This window comes from Syngnathoides biaculeatus, chromosome 3, assembly GCF_019802595.1.
Source record: "Syngnathoides biaculeatus isolate LvHL_M chromosome 3, ASM1980259v1, whole genome shotgun sequence".
NCBI classification, from domain to species: domain Eukaryota; kingdom Metazoa; phylum Chordata; class Actinopteri; order Syngnathiformes; family Syngnathidae; genus Syngnathoides; species Syngnathoides biaculeatus.
The window spans coordinates 20768389-20787066 of NC_084642.1; the positions used below are offsets into that span (position 1 = coordinate 20768389).

An 18678-nucleotide genomic window follows, 5' to 3' on the forward strand; every position below is an offset into this window, starting at 1 on the left:
AGAGGCAGATAAACAGTTTCTCAGACAAGCGAGTCATTTCCACTTTTAAAGGTGTCGATTTACCAAACCAATGTTTTCTGGTACATAGGATGCAACACGGGCTCTTGGTGCCTGAATAAACACGTGACGTGAATTAAAATTATCCACGCCTGCCCAAGTGACCGACGTCTTTTCTGGACACTCATATAACAAAAACAAGGTGTTTTTTGGAATGAAATCTATACTTTCATACTAAGTCACTCGATGGAGGTCTAAATAGCCAGAATACAGGACCTTTAAAACTTTTTACGCCTGCTATAAAAAAATACTTAGTGCTCAAAGTATTGCTATCATTATGAACATTAAAATTCAGGAGTGTAGTATTCTATGTTAGAGAGCCACTCTATAGAGGTCTAAATAATCAAAATATGGGACCTTGAAGACATAGTTAGAACCCTCGCCAAGCTATAAATAATGCATCTCTTAGTGTCGACACGTGTATCATAAAACAAATCAATGCCCCCCTCAAATAGTCACTGTAGCCCCCCAACAGTCTCTGACCAGTGGTTTCTTGACTTCATTAAAACGGTGTTTAAATCCACGTCACGCACTCATACACTACATTCCGTGCCTCCTCGTGTTAACTCAGTTCCTCCATCAATGAGCAACAATGTTTGTTCAGTTGAGAGAAAAAAAAACGACAACAACAACACAGTACGTATAATTACCTCAATCTGTTCTGTATCTGTTTATAAAGGCTATTGTTGACACAGTGACATTACTGAGTTACTGAGCGTGCTCACCAAAACAGAAGCACCTACTACCTGTAAATCAAATACTGTAAACACCACATTCTCTCCACACTCTGAGAAAAAAAGAACAAGCTCATTACTGTAATTATCTCAGGTCACTGACACTATCCTTCACACATTGGAGATCAAAGTTGAGCACAGCTGTTCCTTGCCAAAACAGCCTCTCTGAAATAGATGGTATTCCAGAAAAAAAAGATTTTATCTAACTGGAATCAATTCAATTAATTGTTTCCTTACAGTTATATAAGACTTAACTGCCTCTCATCATGAGCTTGGTTCTACTTCTTTTCATTGTGGGTCCTCCAAGGGGTTGAAAAAGCTAGTGGGACCCCCTGCTGGTGTTACTCCGTCGTCATCTCAGTATCTCTTTGTTCCTGTTTGGAAAAGTACTAACTTTTGTGTCAGTAACTTTTTTTTTTTTTTTTAAACTTTTGCTGACAGACCAGCTGTCCACTTGGACTATTAAAATTTAGTTATTTCCGGCAGGACATTTAATGACATTTTAAATTATTTGCAGATAATTACAAGTGGTGTTTTGCAACATTAGGTGTGGGCTTGCTGTTTGGTAAGTGCGAGGCAGCTATCACACTTTATAGTTACATGAAGGGCTCACTATGTGGCAAACGTCCAACTGCTATCATGTTTTGATTGTGGTGAAATGTTACTAAAATACAGGACAATAACTAAAAATCTCATTAATCTTCCTTAGTGCTCTCACTCTGCTTGGGTACTCACTTTCTCAACTTGGGCGCTTTCTTTCTAATTGTGTTGCCATATGAGAGCTATGGCGAGCATTTTATGGATTCTCATTTTAAATAGTACTCGACTACAGGGCACACTGCTCTCGGCAATGTGTCTGTACAGTGTTCTCATTTGAACTAGTACTCGACTACAGGGCATGATGTGTAATTGTCATCAATCTACCATAGTACTTCCTGAGTAAATTGTATGGGTAAGCATACCGAGTGCATACATTAGCATTTTATCAACTCTCATAAGAAATAGCAATTGACTACAAGGCAGGATTTTAAAATTTTTACATTAACCTGTTGCCTTTGAGCTAGGTTACTGACTACCTAGCCTCACTAGCTCCTTGCTGTGTTGGATCCACTTTCTCTCGTTCTTACTTGGATTCCAATTACTAGCATCACTGTGATTACTTTTCTGTTTATTGTAGTTAGTTGCCATGTAACCCCCCCCCCCCCCCGCCTATTTCAGAACCTGTTTTTACTGCATTGACCAAGTTCAATGTTGAAAAAAATGTTCTCCTTTAGTTGGAGCCAGCTGCTCTGGTACTATACCAAGCAGGCTTCTGTGACTAAATACATACACAAGTAAGGAATAGTCATTAGGAAATATAAGGGTACCAGTAATCTGGTAATGCCGATACAATCACGATTGTGCAAATGATGCTGAGAGTCATCAAGTATTTTACAGTGACTAGATTCCCGTAATCCATCTTGAGCTCACAGACTATGGAGAAGCTAGTTGAGCAGATATTTTTGGGTATGAGCAACAAGACACAGCGAATAACAAGCGGGGCAAAGCTCAGCCTCCCCAGAACCAAATTCCTTGTTGCAGCTCAGCGAGCATGACGGGCTCAGATGTGGGCTTCCTCCAGAGCGACCAACTTGGATGCATACAAATGATGCCTTTGTTGTCCGTAGATGCAAAGTGCAAAGGGGACTACAAATGAGCGGCCAGCATTTTACTTTTACGTCTATTTCTTTCATGTCTGAGGTGTCAGTCAGAGTAGCGGAAAATGAGTCACTCTGTCAAGGGTGAAAATTCCAGACATCATAGCCACGAACCAATGATCCAATCAGACTATGCAAGGAGGCGGGCCGTGGCCCACTAGTTATTAGAAAAATGAACAAGATGGTGGCTGCGATGTTGAAATGTGGCCTCTCATATGCATATACAGTATACTTTAATATAGCAATCCATTTTCTGAGCTGCTTATCCTCACGAGGGTGGCTGGAGTGCTGGAACCAATCCCAGTTGTCATCGGATAGGAGGCACCCTGAACTGGTTGCCAGCCAATCAGACCAACAGCTGCACTCGCCATCAGACCTAAGGACTATTTAGAGTGTCCAATTAATGTTGCATGTTTTTGGATTATGGACTGAAACCGGACTGCCCTGAGAGAGCACGGGGAGAACGTGCAACCTTCGCACAGGGAGGGCTGGGATTGAACTCGAGTTCTCAGAACTGTGAGGCCAACGTATTCCAGCTGCGGCACAAATTTGTATCTTGTTGTTTGTATGTTGTATGTATGTTTCCAGCCGTGAAACCTCAACATTACAACGGGGCAGTCATTTTATGTACTGTTTGGTTTTCCTTAAGACGCGATGTTATTTATCGGTAGAATCTGCATTGAAAAGATCTTTATGCAACATTCATCCCCTCAGCCTTTTTGTCTGTGTGCCCTTAAAAGAAACTAAAATGGCGGAGGCGTGTCGCAGTGGCTTCCATTGGGAGGGGATGATCGAGGATTATTTGAAGCAGCCTCGTGCTCCGAAAGAGGGGAATCTTCTCTGCCCGGCGGGGGCGAATCCTTTTATTCTGTTAGCACTTCTTCTTTAGATGCAAAGTCTAACATGGCTCTAGCTCTTACTCGGTCTATGAAATGGATTTTTCTTTGACTACGCGGCTAAATATGAAGGGATCCAACCTGTAATCTCCGCCACTAGGATTATAATAAATTAGGCATGACTCCTAAAAGGCCGTGTGACAGGTAAATTACATGACGTGAACCGCGGGTTTTATTAGCGCCTGTGACACTGGGGGAAACTGTTTGCATAAAGGCACGTGCTGACACAAAAACATCAAAGTGGGCAGAGTGAGAATTAACAAGCATGTGTCTGGATCAAGTTAAAAGCCACACACGCAGGCTAGAATTAATTTCATTACAATGTAGAGAGGGAAATAAACTCAATTATTACAAAAAAAAAATATTTTGACCTGAAACCAGTATGACTCATCACATTTTAATAAAGGTAGGCGACAAACTGTTATCTAAAGCAGCGGTCCCCAACCACCGGACCGCCGAAGTAATAATTAATTAGTTCTGGTGTATTCATTATCCAAGTCTGAAAAATCTTTTATTTTGAAAAATGACTGGATTCTCTGGGTTATATCTCGGTGACTTGAGCGCTAATTTTACCCCCACAAGGTAGAAAAAACACATCTTTGGAAAATTTATTTTCAATTGTGAGAAGGCCCAGTGTAGAGATCGAAGAAAAGCCTGCAACAAACTCGCACTTTTTTGAGGAGCTTTGTGAAAAGATGGACACAGATGCTTCTCTTATACATGGAAATAAGATGGTTATCCAGAGGGAAATCGGTCGCAAGAGTGTTTAAATTACGAGATCCGTTGCAAAGATTTATCTCATTTCCGACATCTGTGAACCGGGGTTTTCTGGAGTGACAGCAATCAACACAAAACAACGTAATAGACAGAATATAAAGAACACACTTCCGGTGTCATTGTCTCTCATTACCCCTAGAAAGGACCGTCTTGTTGCTCCCATTGATTTAGCGTTATGGTGAGTTTAAATTTTCATGCACTTTAAATTCATTTTCATGGCGTATCTGTATCTTATTTTGAAGGCTTGTTTAAACGTTACTCTTGTGACCAGTTAAGAGAGTGCTAGGGCTGTGGTTGCCAACAGAGGGAAATGGTTCAAACTGACACATTTATTTCAGCTGTTGAAAAATAACATTCATGGAGTGTTGAAAAATAACATTCATGGAGTGTTTAATAATAAAAAAAAAAGTTGAACTGAACTGATATATTTAAATAAAAGACAAAAAAATTCAGAATGGCTGGTTCTTGTTCTTTATTTTTCCATGTGTATTTATTTTTACCTGTATTTTATTTATTTCATGATTATATTCTAATATAATCAAATGAGAGGGATTAGATCTGAGGTAGACCACTTTCCCGGATTCATTCCTTATGAAGGATTCTGCCAGGTCAGGTCCTGAGGAAGAACCACTTTTCGGAAGCTTTTAGCTTTAGCTTTTTTAACCAACATTATACAACTATGCAATAAATGTTGCTCAGCAACAGCATCTATTGTCACAAAGCAAAGTTATTTGTATCGCGCACTTCATACACACAAGGTAACTCAATGTTCTTTACATGATTAAACAACATAAAACATGAAAAAAGAAATATTGAATACATCCGTTCATTTTCTAAGCTGCTCATCCTCACCAGGTTGTGGGAGTGCTAGAGCATAAAACATAAAAAAAAAACAGAAACTCTGTACAGTGCAAGAAATATTATTTAAAGATGGAAATACTCCAAAAAGCAGGTGAAAAAAAATCTCGATTTAAAAACAACACCTCTCTTGCCAATTTATCCCATTTGTGTCCAATGTAATAGCTAAATGCTGCTTCACCATGTTTGCATGAACTCTGCGCTCCACTATTAGACCTGAGTCAGTTGATCTCAGAGCCCTTCTGAGTTTATATTCCAACTGCATTTCTTTCATGGATTCAGGACCTAAACCATTTACTTATTGATACACCAGTAGCAGAACTTTAAAATCGATACTAAAAATGACTGGAAGTCAGTGTAAAGACTTTAAAATTGGGGGAATATGATGTGACCTCTCTGTTCAGGTCAGAACCTGAGCTGGAGGATTCTGAATGGGCTGCAGCTGTTAAATGCTCTTTTTGGGGAGTCCAGTTAGAAGACCATTAAAGTAGTCAAGTCTACTTGAGATAAAAGCATAGATGATCTTATCCTGGTCAGCTTGACACATGCAAGCATTCACTCCCGATATGTTCTTTGGATGGTAAAAGACAGTTTTAGTAGTTGATTTGATATTACTGCTTAAGGTCTGGTCCGAAATAATCAGAACACCACGATTTTGGACTTGGTCTTTGTTTTTTAAAGACAGAGAGTCAAGGTGTTTACTAATAGCAGTCCACTTTTCTTTCTTCCCCAAAATAATCAGCTGTTTTTTTCTGAAAGGGAGCTTGAGCCACCTCATGTAGCTCCTTTCAATGCCTACGAGCAATGGCTCTTTGAGCACTTCGTGGATGATTGAGGTTGTCACCCTATCACTAAGGGAGAGCCGTGACACCCTGCGAGGAAACTCATTTCGGCCACTTGTATCCAGGATCTTTTTGTTTTGATCATGACCCACAGCTCGTGACCATAGGTGTGTAATGTGGATTGACGGGTAAATTGAAAGCTTTGGCTTTCGTCTTAGGTCCTTTTTCACCACAACAGACCTATATAAAGTCCACATTACTGCAGATGCTGGGATTGATCTGCCTGTTGATCTCCCATTCCATTCTTCCCTCACTCAGGAACTCCTCCATTTGCAGAGAAGAGTTCCATTGTATTAAAAAAATTGAAAAAAAATTATCTGTCCAATCGTCTGTCCCTTTCTCAGATCACAGACTACTTATAACCCTTGCCAAAGCCATAAGATCTCGAAAGAAAAAAATGAAACTACCATTTGCATTTCAGCGGGGGCTGACTTTTTAAATAACATAAAATGCTGGATTACCATCTGTCCATCCATCACCTATAGGATTGCATTGATAAAGGGCCAATTCGGGTGACCTGGAGCCAATCCCATTTGACACCCTGGACTCTGGTTGGGCAATAGCCGTTTTTTTTACATTATTTCCATACGGCAAGTTAAAACCTCGGACATTGCCAAAAGTATGGTACCCATCTACTTGATGAAAAAACAGTGATTTCGCCACGTTTGTAGCTTTTGACCCAAGGTGTGTGTCTCCAGCCAAAAAAACGTTCTCAAGGCCGCCTTGACTCACCTGTTTAACTCTACATGAGTAAAAGAGCTCGAAAGGGTGCAGTGTTATGCTTCAGTCCATTTAACACCTTATTTTCTGATGTCAAATTATTGTATATGTACAATGTTTATTTATTCAAAATCCTTTTCTGACATTTTTATTTTCACTTTAAACGGACTTTCAATATTTTACAATTGACACCATTCCCCATGATTGCTCCAATTGTATGATTTTCTATTTTTATATTTACTGTATGTACAGGGGTTGTGGGTTTGTATCCCACTGAGGCCTCCACTCCCTGAGAAGGGTTGCGTCAGTAAGGGCATCCAGAGTAAAAATTGTGCCAAACAAATATGTGCGTTCATCTGAGATGACACGCTGTGGCGACCCCGAAAGGGATGAGCCGAAAGAAACAATATTACATCCTGTATATAATGCATGAGGCTCAACAGCTTCTACTTCTTTGTGCCACAAAAGATGTCTGACTGTAAGTCGAAGCCTCCCCCTTTCATGACTAATTTTCTTTTAAACAGGCGCCATAAAACTGACAATTGCCGTCCCTCATGAATATGCATAAACATCTGGATTCCCTACTTCTGGCCATATATACAACCATGTGGCATAAATAACTGCACATCAGGTGATGGATCCTCCGCTTGAGCATTATCTAGCTATTTGTTGTAGCGTGTTTGGCCTAATTGACCGTTTCCAGAGGGACCGTGGTAATGTATAAGGGTGGTAATTCTTATTAGCAATTAGCATAGAGTGGAATATAAGGTGGGGTGGAGGGGGGGGGGGGTCTTTTGCCATGCTCTGCTGAACTCTGGATTCTATTCTTCACTTTGCTATCTTTTTCATAGCAAGTACTAAGAACGTGATTCAATTTTTCACCATTAGTTTCCCATAGCTTCTTGAAATTTATGAGTCATGTCTTCATGTCTACCAAGTAGAAGTCTCAGCAAATCATCCTGAAAGAAACACAGAAAGCCATTTTGGTTTAAAGCCCCCCAAATCGGACTGTGTAGCTATTTGATGGAGAAAAAAAAAAGCCACAGTGTCACATAGCAACATGAAATTTAGCAGACATGTCTTTCATTTATGTATCCACAAAAAAAAACTCTCAAGAAGCCATGCCTTAAGAGATGGAAATTTGCCATTTTGCTTTGAAACAGGCATTTGGCCATTTTGGGCGTCTTTGAAAGCAAACGCCAAGAGATTTTATCAGGATGCTATCAAATTTGAACTTTGTATACTAGACAGATGGGTGGTGTGAAAGTTGAGTTTTCAACATAGGGTGTGAGCAGAGCTTGGCAGCAAAGTGAGATGAATTACCATGAAATGCAAAACCTCAGTGAAAATATTGGTAGGAGTCACAAATGTGTTCAATTGACAAAGTAGGCCTACGTGTTAGTGATGGTAACTTCGGCTGTTTTTCAAGAGGTGGTTCTTTAGGGTCCGCTCCCAATTTGCTTCTTTTTTTTGGGGGGGGGGTTAATTTATTACCAAAATATGTGTAAAATTATTAAATTTCTCATTTTAATTGCGTGCCTTATTTTATTCACATACTGTTACAAAATTCAACTGTAAAATCCCAATAGCAACCAAAAGGACCATATAAGAAGTGTAGTAGTTTTGTGTATTGTTAAACTACTGTAGGAGCAGCAGTAGACTCTCTTGGGTTCATTAATTGCAATCTTGTCTTTTGACCACTAAATAAAGTAATGAGTGAACAGTACGCACATGCCTGGTGCAAGTTGTGTATCCTCCTCAATATTAAATTTAAAACTTTGGAAAAGCTACACTTTAACAAACTATCCATTGACTTTTAAACGTGTTCAGATTTTACTTAGTTGTTTTTTTTTTCTTTAACCTTAACTGTGTGTAGTCTCTCACAACATGGTGTAGCACCTTGTACTGTTGTGTGCCTCCCTCGCTCCAGTTTGTGTGCTTACTGTCCTTGGTGTCTGTAACTTCCCACAAGGTACCTCCGCCTAGGATGGACACACAGACACCACCACATACCTACTGATGCAATTTTAACGGAAAGATTAGATGACAAAAAAAAAACCAAATCTGCTCCCAATCAAGCATCCGCCATTCACTTGAAAGAAAATCTGATTTTTGTGAGAATTAAGTGTTAGATTTTCTTCCAGAGTTTGAGCTCGAGAGCATTGAATTTTACTTTGGAAAAATTGCAAAGCCTTTTCAAAAAGTTAGTCCACGAGTTTGTGTCCATTAACATATATTTTGAAGCAGGCCACCATGTGTCATTCTTGTAACTGACTGAAACTGCTGTGTCACATACACCGATCACTTAAACTAAGTGTAATGTAACGTTACACTCACAGCGAGGACAAACATAGCATCAAAATCTATTAGTGCCGACCAAAGAAGTGCATATGTGGGAAACCCTGGGGTGCTGATTTTCACAGATTTTTTTTTTTCCCCACCGTCTTACACTTGAACGTCTTTATTGGAAATTCACCCAATCACAAGCAATAATTATACATCTTCAATATTCATATTGCGATTAAGAAACCAAACCTGAACTCAATGGTGGCGATCCTGTTTCACATAATTTATGTTCTACTAACAGTAACACTGCATGCAGGTTCTGTTTTACTGGCACAGAAAACATTACAAGCTATCATAAAGATTTGGAGTGTTTCTTTGAAGGTGTAATAAATGTTTATTGGACTTTTCAACTATACTCATTACATTTGGGTAGATCTGTGTACTTCTGTAACATACTTCCTCACAATTACGATTGTGGAATTCCAGCATATCTGGCTAAGGACAAACGATCACCATTTAAAGGAATACTCCACTGAACAATGAAAAGCCTGAATCTGATAGGTCATGTCATATGTACTGTACCTTGAAAATTTGAGGTTAATCCGATATGATTTAGTGGTGTTTTGAGAATTTTTTTATCGGCAATTACGAATTTTCATGGGCGCCGCCATTTTGCCGAGTCACATGACCTACTTGCACAGTTGTGACGTATTCTATGTGTAAACAAAGAAATCGTGGCCGATTTGTAGTGTTATCACATGCAGTACCATCACAATCGGATATGTGAAAATGCCGTACTGTATCGCAAAATTTTGCCATAATTTGGATCAAAATAATCCGAGGAAGACTCGGTGGCATATTCTACCCAGTAAGAAAAAGAAACATTTCAGGACCTAGTGAATAGCAAAGTGTGGTCGCCCTGAGCCATACAACATATGTACAGGTGTATTTGTGCATTTATTTAAGACCAAACACATTTACAATACAGTAAGTCTCTGAATTCTTTTAAATAACATTGTTATGATGTTGCCAACCAATGATGACGAAAGTACTTCTTACCCATTAATGCGACTTCTTGTGTTTTCTTACGTCATGCAGGCGTTGAGACTTCCATCCGTTCATCGTGATCATACTTCAATTTGATTCGCTATCATTATGGTATGATGGTGAACAGTTCTTGCCAACAATGGCATGTCTTTTATTCATTTGATAATCTTGTCTTTATGCGAAGTTGGCAAAATGTTGATTGGTAACGTCGAGTAGGAACGCTTTGCCATACTCCCAATCCGATCACAACAGAACCCTTCTTCTCCACAAAGGCTCTCCGTTCTTGTTGATAACTTTGGCACTCATATTTTTTTTTCTTTGAGCGACCTTTGTCAAAAGTTTCCATAATTGTTCTGACACGCTCGGCGTTCGACCGTTCTGCGCCTGTGGTTAGTTAGCTAGTCAGACTCCCTGTCATTCTCGTCCTATGATCCATCCAAATACTCACCATTATTAACAGCCACAGGTTCAAATCTGTATGGAAGTATTCCTCTGTCTTCCCGATCAACCAATACTGCTATTTCTTCATTAGATGAGGGTAAATCTGAGAACTTAGCGCTGTCCATGACTTTGTAGTCCTTTGTTTACGCACGGGAAAAGTCACTTCCTGTTTTTTAAGTCATGTGAGCTTGTAAAAATAGTAAAAATGTCCCCGCTGATACAAAAATGTGATTACTTGGATAAAAAAGCGCATTAACGTTATTTACAATTTTTTTTACTAGATTTTTTCTGGTTATGCATATATTTATAATGGATTGACAAGATAATCATTGAGGTAAGCAATCACCGGAGTATTCCTTTAAATTGGAATAGACACCTTTATTCCCTTTAAGTCCCGCCCATCCACTGATATGTCTGAGAAATGACTCAGTAGTTTTGGCACAACCTTACTAAAAAAATAAATAGTAGTCTTTGTTGGGAAAAGTAATTGCCAAGAAGTCCAGTTCATCAGTGAGCAATCGTCCGCATGATAAGTTTCAGTCCTCATCGCTCAGAACCAGTGAGGGAACCTTTGGGAATCTTTTCTCATTAGGACATATAGACTGTATATAACCATCACATACATTATTCATGCTTTCTCACAGTTGCTTATTGACCGCTGCCAAGGGCATTTCGATGGACATTCATCCTGACAAAATTGGCCAATCACTACGTGGAAATTGGACATATGAACACACAGGAATATGGCAGATGAGAAATGTATGATGAAATGTACTCAGCAAGGAGCCGAATGACATCTGCCTGCCTGCTTGCTAATGGAGCCCTTTGACTGATGGTGTGAGCACTCAAACTTTGAACTTTTGTCAATGGAGTGTTGGGCCACTCACATCTGAAGAACCCATTTTGCAACTTTGATTACAACAACAGGAACCATTTTTTCAATATGACGTAGGGCGCCCCATGTCTATGGTGATTCTACAACATTCTTGAACATTTTATTCTGATTTGAAGGACAGACAGAGGACAAAATAAATGGATTCTCTGGAAGAGGCACTTGTTGTAAATTTGCAACAGTTGTTGTATTTTATGCATGCTTTGCTTGGATGTTCCTGACCTAAAAAAGAAAGAAAACATACTTATTTTACATCTTGCTGGTCAGTTTAAAGGTTCTGGGTAAGATGTATGGAATTTGGTCACAGTAGACGACTTTATAGTTTTATCATCGAGGTCTGTCTGCATTTGTGATGACGATATCGGACAGAAATATCCTAGGCAGTTCAATGCAGACAGAGTGAGTCACTCCCTATCTTTCCTGGATTTGTGTATGTATTGTTCGATGTGTTTATTTAACATCAGGCACCTTGTTTGGCAGCCAAGAGGTCCTTCCAAGATGGTGTTGTTCATTCGCCCAACTATGATTATTTTTTTTTGTTTGTTTTACACGATGAATATTGTGCACAAAATAGTTTTACTGACCTTTTTACAAAAGACAAGAAGCTACGTACCGCTCATTGCTCGGCAAAATGCATAATTACCGTGCCGTCATTTTAAGTCTGTAATTCTTTATCCCCATCCGAGTAGGCCAAGTACTGGAAATTATTATGGGATTCCTTAATTACATGAAATCAAATTTTGGAAAAATATAGCAAGATGTAAATGGAGCTGATGGGCTTAATAAGCATTGTGTCATCTCCTTAAGTTGCATCTAGGGTGAAAAGGACTTTTTTTTCCTAACAAAAGAAGTTACATACTCCATGTTTTATAGTATTTTTGGCATGTGAATGGAAAGACAGATGTGTAATACAGTATTATGTTACGTATGAATGTAGACTAACGTTCCGTTAGTTCAAACCATCAAAATGCGACAAGGCAGTTGTATTGCGTTTCAGACAATTTCATCTCACATACATCAACACAACACCATCACAATAGACTAGCTAACACAAAATAGGCATTCAAGAAGAGAGTATTTGTGCTAATGTGACCAATGAGTGTTCCCAAACAAGCAAATGTTCGTCCCAGCAGCTATTCCAAATTAGCTAAAGATCCAGCCAGTCCGAAAACCAAAGGTGGCAGTCGTCCATGTAGTTAGCGTTCCAGAAAGCGTAGTTTCCCAGAGCACTGGCTAGGTCGTAAGAAAAAGCTTCGTTGTCCGTCTTTCTCGTCCTTATATAGGTAATCCTTGAAACATTTCAGACTCTGCGTCACAAAGGACACAAAGAGTTTGCGTCACATGGACCCAAGCGCATTAGACGAAACCGCGTCACATAATAAGGACTTAAAAGTATAAAGGGAAACAGTGTCACAAAGAACCGCATTATAACAACTTAAAAGCATAAAAGGAAAATAAAGAGAACAAAGAATAAAAATACACACACACATAGCAATTGTCAGTTGATGTTAGCGCAATGATATTTTTCTACTAAAAATAATTCCTGAATTAATTTTAATTATTTGTACATCTTTTTATATTATATATAATCCTTCCAGTTAATATTAAATGTAAGTCATCAGACAGACAGATGTTCATATTTAATCAGTTGAAGTTACAGTAATTTTCTTTTTGGATGTGAATGGACAGATTTTTATTATTATTATTTTTATTATTATTTAGATTTTTTCGACTGAATTTAAGCTTTTCTTATGTGTTATTAACATGTCTACAGTGTGTGTGTGTTCGTGTGTGCGTGCGTGTGTATGTGTGTGTGTGTGTGTGTGTGTGTGTGGTGTGTGTGTGTGTGTGTGTGGTGTGTGTGTGTGTGTAAATTAGAGACCTACAGTATATTTTCAACCCATGGGTATCTCAAATGATCTATCTAAATGATTGTAGCTCTCACTGACATTGTGCTTAATGATGGAAAGTCCCATCCTTCACAAGTCAGTTTGAGAGTCTTGGCCACATTATGTGAGTTGTTAGGCAAAGAAGCTAACAAGAGACTTTTGAAGGTCGCACTGCACTGCACCTTTCATCTAGTCAGCATTCAGTAGATAAACTCACAGTCTGCTGTGTGACAGGTAGTTTGGCGGGGGCACTTGAGTGAATTTGGATTGTCATTCATTCGGGAAATAACTGGGGAAAACATCAATTCCTAGCGGACGAGCCCATGAAAGCCGCTTTGTCATTATTATTGCTGCTGGTGCACCAAACCACTATAATAATTGCCCTCGGAGGACCGCTGTGTCATAACATTGCGGCTTGTAACATTACTTTAAAAAAGAAAAAAAAAAACCACAAGAATGAAGGAAGGGAATGCACACCTGGCACTCAAACTTTGACAAGTCCATGTGGAAAACATCAGAAACTGTTTGGAATAGGGACACACAACTGTTCATAAATTATTTAGAGCAGTGGTTCTGAACATCGACAAAACAAAAATACATGTATTCTTATTTACATTTTTCTAGTAGTACAGGGGCATAAGAAGTTCCCACATGGAACATAATGTTAGGTAAGTAGCAGGAAGTTTCTCTTTAGCCACTAGTTCATTCCGTAAACAAACAGTGCAGCTCAACTTATGGCGAGCGGGCGTCACGCTGAGCAAACTGCTTCTGGCATTACATCAAACTCATTTGAAAATACCAAATATAGAAAAACTATAATATTTGAAGGTTTTCAGAAGTTATTTTTCAACAAAACACTTTTTTTTTACTTCTATAAAAGTTGGTCGTGACTTTGTAACAAAATGAAATGTAGGTCCCCAGGTGACAAAAGTATTATTAATGCATGTATAGTAGTCACATATGAGAATGTAATGACTATTCTTCCTGCTGTTCACATTCAGATTTACATATATATGTACCAAATGATACGGAACTTCCTTATTTTGTTACGAAAGTCACCGAACGTTGACTCGTTACGGTTGTAAAACTGATTGCTCTGGATATTGGGAAAGCAAAATCCAGCGTCTGCCATTGCGGTCACGTCCAGATTGAACAGCTGCTTGGTACACGCTATTTTACTACGCCGGCTGGCTGCCAAGCTGCGGATGCGCAAGTTCTCTTTGCCTCCTATGTCAACTCATTGTAAGTCACTGATCATCGCCTCCATGATAGGGAATAAGATACACTTCTTACCACACTTCTTACAAGTGTCACAAAGGGAGGACGAAGAGTGGAAAGGCGAAGATGCGTGATAATTACTAAGCGATCGTTATAAGGAGTCGTAAAACATTGAAACAATTGATTTGGTTGGCTGGAACAGCATTTTTATAGAGATGAACCAACATTGAACAACAAAACAGGCCAATTAATATGTTATAAGGCATATAAATATTAAATTATGCTAATATGTCTGAACTGAAAATGAATTAATACTTCACTGCACACCTGACTTCAGAACAAGGAAAGGTTAAAAGTATATTATCAAATACTTGCAGTATAAGAGAGCTTTTAGTCATCCTACGATGGGTAAATTCATTTCCGTTCAGCCGGAGTTGCGGATATAGGAGTTATAAATACTTAATATAAATAGCATGCAAGAAAAGACATCGTTAAATTTCTTCTTCTTACTTGTACCGCTTGGATGCATTTAAATACATTGCACAAGATAGAAACCAAAGTTAATATCTAACACTCTATCAGCAACATTTGTTTGTTTGCAAAACAGAGTGCAGCATTTTGATATTGACATTTACAATATAATTACTCAGGCGACTGGACGGCGTGGTGTTCGACTGCGGCTGTAAAATCCGCTGGATTCAGCTGTGGCAGGAGCGAGGGGAGGCCGGCCTTCACACACAGCAACTGTACTGCAGGAACGGAGCCTCCAAGATAAGGCTGCACCACATGTACATCCACAACTGTGGTGAGTGTTTATGCAGGCTTACCTTGTGATTACATAGAAACAGAAGAAAGCTCTTTGCTCTCTGTGGTGTGAATACAGTAGATACTGGATGTAGAGACAGACATGACAATGATTTCTCCTGTAAAATCAGTGTTTCCCAACCTTTATTGAGCTATGGCACACATTTTACATTAGCAAGAGTTAATGGTTCACCACTAAGAGAAAATGGTCACACTATTTTTACTTACAAGCTGACTTTCTCAGTGTGTTTTCCCACAAATTAAAATTAAAATTAAATTGTAATAATTTCCTGCTGTACCCCCTGGTGATCTTTAAATGCATGATGGCACCCTGGTTGCGAAGCCTTGTGTTTAGGAACACCCATATCATGTAAGCATGAGTATATGTATGGATGTATTTCTACATTATGTGTGTACTGTATAGGTGAATAAACAGAACCAGATAGTTCATAACCGACACAGCACTTTTACGGGTGTTCATCTTGATAGAATGCACACAAAACAGTCAAGATCCGTCCCCCTCCACCCGAAGGGTGAGCGAGGCTACCGTTTTGTCCACTGGGGCAAACCACAACATATGCCCACACCTGCTCGGCACCTCTCACTGTGGCCAACTACAGAGTGGAAAAGAGTCCAACCCCTGTCAAGAGGACTATAGCAGTGGCCTTTAACACTTCAGCAGAACACAATAAATCCCACGTGTGAGCAGGTGCTCCATGAATAACCAAGCCAAAGCACATTGTATACTCTAAGATGATGTAGATGGAGGATGAAGAAGAGTCAGTCAGAGCTGGAGGTACTGAAGGGTCACTTGGACGCCGCCAAAAGCAGCAGGGTGTCATCGTGACTCATCGCCAAGCGCAGGCGTGCTGTCATTATGCTAATTGTATTTCATTAATGAGAGTTGAATAATTGATTCTGTGTGAAAACGTGTCAACAGAGGCACCAACGAGCATGTATTAATAGGAACACCACGTGTATGTGTGTGTACGTGGGTGCATGTGTGTGTGTGTGTGTGTGTATATGTGTGTGTGTGTAGACTTGCCAGAGATCAGTGTGAGCCACAGCAGTGTGTTAGTGATGGAAGGCGACAATGTGACAGTGAGCTGTAATGGATCCGGATCACCCTTGCCTGAAGTGGACTGGACTGTCAATGACCTGCACTCCATCAACACACACTTGGTATATACACACACACACACGCACACCGACCTGTAAATACGTAAATGATATACAGTATTTATTTCACTGAAAAGGTTTGAGTACATGCTAAGAAAAAAATTGCTCCCCACCCCTTGACTAATGCCTTGAAAAAGTCTTGTATAAATACACACCAACAGTGTATAATCTAAGAGAGTAGTGTTCATACTCATTAATTAGCGTGCTCCAGCTAATTAGCATGAGGTTTAGCGAAAGCCTAAGGGACCTGTGTCTCACACACACACTGTAACACGTGAGGACCACCGTTATTTGGCTATAGCAGCTATATGCACCAGGTTTTAATACGACAGATGATAGACTGGGTAATGATGAACTGTAGATTGAATGTAGACTGTTTATTATGACTGAAGACTGAAAGGTAGATGGATGACAGCGTATATACTTAACACAGAACACATCTATACACATCTTGGATAGATGGAGAGATAGCGAGATGGATGATAGGCCCTGTAGATGATAGATTAGACGGGTTGATGGAGAGGTTGGTTTGATAAGTATTGTAAATAAATTTCCCACACCTCAGTTGTGCTTTTTTGTATTAATAAACCCCTGAGCTCATACCAAAATGGCTTCAATCAACATGTGTGCATTAACAAGCATCGCACACTTATCAGATGGTGAAAGAATTCCCAGTGTGTTGTTTCACTTTCTATGTATGTGTGTTCAGTCCAACGTGTACTGGCCCGACATTCACTCCATCAACCTGACACTGTTCAACATCAGCCGCGACGACAACAACTACCAGCTGACGTGCATCGCTGAGAACGTGGTGGGCATGACCAACTCATCCATTCAGGTCAACGTGCAGTGTGAGTTGAGGCTTTTTCTTTGTTTTGTCCCCATGACAACCACAGTCTTTGGGCTGCTTAAAGTGTTAATTTTTTACGTTGGCTAAGCTCACTCCCTAATGTTCATTTGACATTGAGACCATTACTGGTTAGAATTTCGCAGAAAGTGAGTATTACCACAACAAAACAGTAGGGTTGTTAAAATGGCATACGTACAAAGTGTAAAAAAAAACAAGTTAACCATTGTTTATATATATAGCTGACCCTCCTGAAAAAAAAAATATGAATGCTCAATGTGACTTGCTGGATCTTTTAACAGTAAAAATTGTTTGAAATTTCAAAAATACATTTGGAAAATTTCTAAACTATAAAATGACAAGACAATATAGAAGCAGGTTTACTGTTAATAGGTAAACCTCCTATAGTACAGGAGTATAGACTCCTACAACAGATTTCCCCAAATGAGGCCCAACTGAAAGCAGGTCGGTGGATCATAGCATTTCGCAGTTTGGTCACTTTAAAGGATTCCCCATGAAAACCGGCTCGTTTTTGGAAAAAAAAATAACCCGCAACACTAGTTTGACAGAGCATTATGAATTTTGCAGGAGCAGCCATTTTTTGCTGTATCCCAAGGCTTGTACGTTAACAATTTCCAGCAGAGGGAATTTGCACAAATTATCCCCAGCCACATGTAAGTATCCCAGACAGATAGGCAATACTTCATGGAAAATCATCTAACAGGGCTGGGGCATGGCATCAGAGTTTGATCTTTTTGAAGATAAGCCATGAAGCTTGAATTTTATTTTTATTCTTATTCTGCATAGACGGTGTGACAGGCTGCCGAGCTGGAATCAGAGCAGCTTAGCCAGGGTTAAATATAGCGAGATCAGCGTGAGTCCCAATGGAGTGTGTCATTACAGCAACTAATGAAGGCACAATGCAACTGCCGCATGCTCATAGTGACGCCTCATCTTATCGCTTATTGTTAAAACAATGTTGACAGGCTTGGTCAATGAGAGCTACTGTGAATCTGCTAACAACAAGTGCGTGGTTTGAGTTGAACATGGATGACCGGGCCTTACACCCCAATTAATGACTTATTTTGCTAACTGTATATGGGTGGCATCTTTTAGACTGGAGGCCGGAATTTTCCGTATTTCAATGAGTGCGCCATTTCGCTTGATGACAGCCTGCCAATGTGATTTTCATTAGTGTGGAAAAAGATGTTTATGACGCCAGAGGGAGGACATTTTGTTTTTAAAATGATAAATACACTTGCATCATGTTCATCCATTAGCCTAAATCCATGTCCCATGTTGCTCAATAGAAAAATGTCATATTTAATGTGATCCAAACACCATATTAACAGTCAGTGGTCAATACATGCTCTTTGTTGTGGCTGGCTCAACTCAATGTTGAGGCTTAAAAAGTGACATCTATTGATTTTGAAAGTATGTCCAATGGGGAAATGGACTAATTTGCTTTAGTTTAAGGGACATGAAGTCCTGTTG

At 39.5% G+C, this 18678-nt stretch overlaps 1 protein-coding gene across 2 annotated transcripts in view; it reads left to right on the forward strand.

The window, feature by feature from the left end:
- The first annotated feature begins 1132 nt into the window (after positions 1-1132).
- ntrk3b (neurotrophic tyrosine kinase, receptor, type 3b) overlaps positions 1133-18678 on the forward strand; it is a 147257-nt gene continuing 129711 nt past the window's right edge. The window contains exons 1-4 of one of the 2 annotated variants that reach the window (XM_061814754.1): positions 1133-1356; positions 15005-15159; positions 16198-16340; positions 17047-17188. In XM_061814754.1, the coding sequence (XP_061670738.1) occupies positions 15141-15159; positions 16198-16340; positions 17047-17188 (304 nt within the window). In that variant the 5' untranslated portion in view covers positions 1133-1356; positions 15005-15140. Of the gene's footprint in view, positions 1357-13739; positions 13805-15004; positions 15160-16197; positions 16341-17046; positions 17189-18678 lie in introns of those variants that run through there. The other variant, XM_061814753.1, reaches the window with a different exon arrangement.